The sequence below is a fragment of the Crocodylus porosus genome, unplaced genomic scaffold, assembly GCF_001723895.1.
Source record: "Crocodylus porosus isolate Cpor-Errol unplaced genomic scaffold, CroPor_comp1, whole genome shotgun sequence".
In the NCBI taxonomy this organism is placed as follows: Eukaryota; Metazoa; Chordata; order Crocodylia; family Crocodylidae; genus Crocodylus; species Crocodylus porosus.
This window is the reverse complement of record NW_017728949.1, coordinates 53,406,957-53,411,657: the sequence shown is the minus strand read 5'-3', so window position 1 is coordinate 53,411,657 and position 4,701 is coordinate 53,406,957. Positions and strand designations below refer to the sequence as shown.

General features: G+C 49.8%; 1 protein-coding gene across 1 annotated transcript in view; it reads left to right on the top strand.

Moving 5' to 3' along the window:
* Positions 1-3,888, top strand: part of RPL37A (ribosomal protein L37a) — a 4,160-nt gene extending 272 nt beyond the window's left edge. The window contains exons 2-4 of the mRNA XM_019554646.1: positions 375-503; positions 2,180-2,262; positions 3,731-3,888. Coding sequence (XP_019410191.1) covers positions 375-503; positions 2,180-2,262; positions 3,731-3,794 — 276 coding nt within the window. The 3' untranslated portion in view covers positions 3,795-3,888. The remainder of the gene's footprint in view (positions 1-374; positions 504-2,179; positions 2,263-3,730) is intronic.
* The last annotated feature ends 813 nt before the right edge of the window (positions 3,889-4,701 follow it).

Below are 4,701 nucleotides of genomic sequence, written 5' to 3'. Positions count from 1 at the left end.
GATGGCGGCGTCGCAACCGGGAGCGGGGGAGGAAGGCGCCATTGCTGGGGAGGCCCGAGATGCAGACCAGGCGGGGGGGGAGGGGTTACCCTAAACGACCGAAGGAGAGGGAGGATGATTAATGATTTAGTTTAATAATTAAAGCGCCCCCTGGGCACGTGTGTACAGATGCCCGGGCTGGGCCGGGGCTTAAAGCGCCCGAGCGACCCCTGCTTCCAAAAAAAAAAAAGTCGGGCGTCCACGCCGTTCTGGACCCGCTGTGAGGGACCCCCCTCCCCCCCCAGGGTCCCACGTCCAGCCACGGCGCCACTCCCTGGTCCGGGGGTCTCCGGTTTTAATTGGGCTCGTGCGTTCTCGCGGCTTCCTCCTGGCAGGCAAAGCGCACCAAGAAAGTCGGGATTGTGGGTAAATACGGGACCCGCTATGGCGCTTCCCTCCGGAAGATGGTCAAGAAGATCGAAATTAGCCAGCACGCCAAGTACACCTGCTCCTTCTGCGGCAAGGTGAGGGCCTGCAGGGTCGTCCTGGGGGGTCTGCAAGCCTTGAAGTGCTTGAAACGTAGGTCTTCGTGCTGCACGCTTTGCATGCGGCGCTTTGCCCTTCCCCTTCCTTTTTCCTCTTCTTCCCTTTGGAAAACGCTCTCTGCGTATCTTTTGCTACACGAAATAGTGATATTTTATTGGGGGGAGGGGAAAGGAAGTGTTTTGGTGGTTCTCCCCATCTTCTCCATTTAGCCCGTGCAACATAGCCCTGGCTTTTTTCCTCCTGGATGCGTGCTGGTTGGTTGCATTGTACACACCTGGGTGGGGGGAGCTGGCTACCAGTTAACTCCACGGCAGTTTGAGTGACCGACGTTGACCCCAACAAATTTCGACTGCTAAAGGTCTCGAGGGGTGTACTCAGTCGCCGTGTTGGTCTGAGACAAAAAGACATACAACAAACTAGAACTGCAGGCTGCTAAAGGTTGGCAGTTTTAAGTGGCCATATTGATGTCCAGTTAACACAAGTTAAGACGTGACAGGCTTCCAGTAGCTTGTGTATAAAGCCGTGCTTAGGGACGCGTGCTGATTTGGTAGTCCTCCAGGCGCGGAGTATCTGGCTGCGCAGAACCGCAGCCTGCGTCGACCTTGGCTGCCCTGTCCACGTGCTTCAGTCCATTCCTGCAGGGAGAGCTTTCACCCTCCAGTTGTTGCACATGCCGATCATTCAGTATTGGTGATACAAGTTGCAGCTGAAAGTGCCTTCCTGGTGTAGGTACACGTGCGCTGAGAACTGGCGAGACCGCGGCGCTCTTCTTGCTCAACATCTACACGACCCTCTGTAAAATGGTTGTAACCGAAGTGCGTGAGCAGAATGGTAATACGGGGCTGCCCAAAGTGGGGACTAAATGTAGTCCGGAGGTGAATGAGGTTCAAGGCAACCAGCTGGCAGCTTGAACTACTTCCTGACTTTCTTTTTGTATGAGTTAAAGGCTCCAGGTTTAGATGCTTCTGGGAGTAGCCGTTCTTGTAGAGGCCATTTGACTTGTTTTAAGGGAGACGCGGCTGCATTTTTGGCTCTCCTTCTTTTCCTGGCTACAAGCACAGCTGTCGTTGAGGATTGAGAATTTATTCCTTTTCTCAGTGGGTTTTTGGTTGTAGCCGTGTTGGTCTAAGGACATAGGCAGGCAAGGCTTTTTGGGTCGATGTGATCTCTTTATTAAACCGAGTAGTTGGGAAAAAGTTCTTAGCAAGCTTTTGGGTGCAGTTGCCCTTCTTTAAGCACAGGGAGTCTCTGCTGGTCTGAGACTCCAAGGAATGAGAGAAGCTTAAAGTAGCAGGATGTCAGTGAAAATGTAAATAGGTAGAAATTAGAAAGACAGGAAGTAAAGCAGGGAAGGGAGAGGGAAAAGGAGACAGCAGCAATGGAATACAAGGTAGAAAGAAGCCGTTGGTGAAGAAGGAATAGTAGGAGATCAGGAAAACAAGAATGAGGGATGCAGAAAGTGTGACAGGATGTCAATGAAAATATAAGTAGGTGAAAATTAGAAAAACCAAAAGGTAAAACATTGAAGAGAGGGGGAAGAGAGCCGGGGGAAAAAAGGCCAAAGTGAAACACTACAGTGATAACAGTACAAGGTAGAAAAGAGGCTTTTTTTTTTCCCTGCTAATGCTCAGCTCATAAATATTTTGTGTTACAGACCAAAATGAAGAGGAAAGCTGTGGGCATCTGGAATTGTGGATCCTGCATGAAGACAGTGGCAGGTGGTGCCTGGACCTACAAGTAAGAAACTGTAGTGGCTATCAAGAGCTGGGTCCTTCTAGCTTGCTGAAGCAGGAAGCTTTAGGACTGTTATTTGATATTTTCATGTCCACTAGTCACTGTGGCAGGTGGGACCTTTCCCTGCATGGTTTCATACAGCCCAGAGTCAGCGTCCAGGCGACTGTCTAATGAGCAGTAGCCCGATTCTTGGAGTACTGAATTTCATCTGTCGTTGGGTTTCATCGTTTCATAGACATTAGGGCTGGAAAGGACCTTGCAAGATCATGAGGTCCAGCCTTCTGCCCAAGGGGCAGGACATCAGCTGGGGTCAAAGGTACCCAGGAAGATAAGCATCCAAATGTTCCTTAAAAGAGTCCAGAGTAGGTGCGTGCACCACCTCTGGGGGGAGTTTGTTTCAGACCTTGGGACAGTAAAGAAGTTCTTCCTTATGTCCAGCCTGAAACGGTCTTGCAGGAGTTTGTGACCGTTGGACCTTGTCGTCCCCTGGGGCACTCTGGTGAACAGACGTTCCCCCAGATCCTGGTGGTCACCCCTGAGCCTGTGCTTCTCCAGGCGGAAGAGTCCCATGGCTCTCAGCCTCTCAAGGCCTGTTCTCTTGCCCTCTGATCATACATGTGGCTTTCTTCTGCACTCTCTCAAGCTTCTCCACATCCTTCCTAAATTGTGGAGCCCAGAACTGGATGCAGTGCTCCAGCTGCGGCATTGCCAAGGCTGAGTATAGTAGAAGGATGACATTCTGGGTTGTGCTTGTGATGCATTGGTTAATGCACGCCAGAGTATTGTTGGCTTTGCCAGCTGCAGCGTCGCATTGGTGGCTCATGTTCATCTTGTGATCAGTCATGACCCCCAGTCCCTTTCAGCCGTGATGCTAGTGAGCGTAGCATTATAAGTGGTGCAGGGTTTTTTTTCCCCCAAGGTGGAGCACTTTGCATTTCTCCATATTGAATGCCACCAGGTTTTTATCTGTCCACCTTGCAAGTCAGTCGAGGTCTGCCTGGATCACCAGCCTGTCCTCAAGCATGGACACTCCTCCCCAAAGTTTGGTGTTGTCAGCGAACTTGGCCACTCCGCTTTTGACTCCAGTGTCCAGATCATTTATGAAGACATTAAAGAGTCTTGGGGACACCACTTGGTTATCGAGTGCCATGTTGATTCAGTTCATCAACTTACCCCTCTCTGGGTCTGACCTTGGAGCCAGTTCCCCAGCCATGGTGATACATACCTATAAAGCAGGGGTGTCAAACAGACCTCGTGCCCTAGGAGAAGCAAAGGAGGTCACCTGTGTCTGCTTATACAACAATCTGTGGTCCAAGGATTGTGATGCACCAAAGGGAAACGATCCCATCACTGAAGAGAAATTCCAGTTACGATTGCTTCTCTTCAGCTGACAAATATTTTGCATAGGGGTAATGTGGTTAAGGCTTGCCGTTTGCTTCAGTGCCGTGACACTGTTTGTTTCTTCTTCCAGCACCACTTCTGCGGTGACGGTCAAATCTGCCATCAGAAGACTGAAGGAACTGAAAGACCAGTAGAAGCTTCCGCTTCTCCTTGGGATGCGTACCTCCCTTCTCCCAGCCTCAGACCTCTGCTGTCCCTTTAGTAATAAAAAGGGCGATGTGGAACGAAGTCTCGTTTGTACGTTCTTTTGAGAACTGTTGGTCGTAGATCTGTGTTAGATGTAGATACAGTTAGGAATCCTCCCTGCAGGTGGGAGTTCAGGCAGGGGTTGACAGGGAAAAGCAGCAGTCTTCATGTGTCCCCTGCTGTTGATACCAATTCCACTGAACCTCCAAGCAGTCCTATTGTGTTGTGTTCTGCACATTCATTTCTAATGTCTGGCCTGCCATCTGATGGCAGCTCCGCGTGAGCTGCTCCTCCAGGGTGTCAAAACTTAACCTTAAGCCACTGTCAAAATTGTTCCTCCCAAGAGGAAACATCCAGGCTGAGTTAATACAGGCAACCCCTGCTTAACGCTGTTTTGCTTAGCGCTATTTCACTCGAATGCTCGTTTGAAAGTGACACTTGATTCCACTTCCCGCTCGGTGAGTTTCGTTGTAACGCTCGCGGTCACTATCTTGGGTCATTAAAAATACTTGTTGCCATCTTGGGGCATCAGAAACTTTTGGTTTCACTTAACGCTTGGTTTTTCAGGAGCCAATTAAGAGCGCTAAGTGGGGGTTGTCTAGTCGGCCCCTAATTACTTCCTTTTCCTGGAGCATTGGGCTATTAAGGCCTTCCTGGGTCTTGCATTCTTGGTGCTTAGCTGTCCGCTGGGCTTAAATTTGGTGCATCTCGCCATCCTTAGTGGTAATCTGCCATTTAAAACTTCAGGTAAGAAAACAAAGGATTAGATTATATCTCAGACTCTTGGAGAGTAACTGCATTCTCATTTGTGGAATTGTTTGATATTCATTAACCTGGTCTCAGACTTTGCTAAGT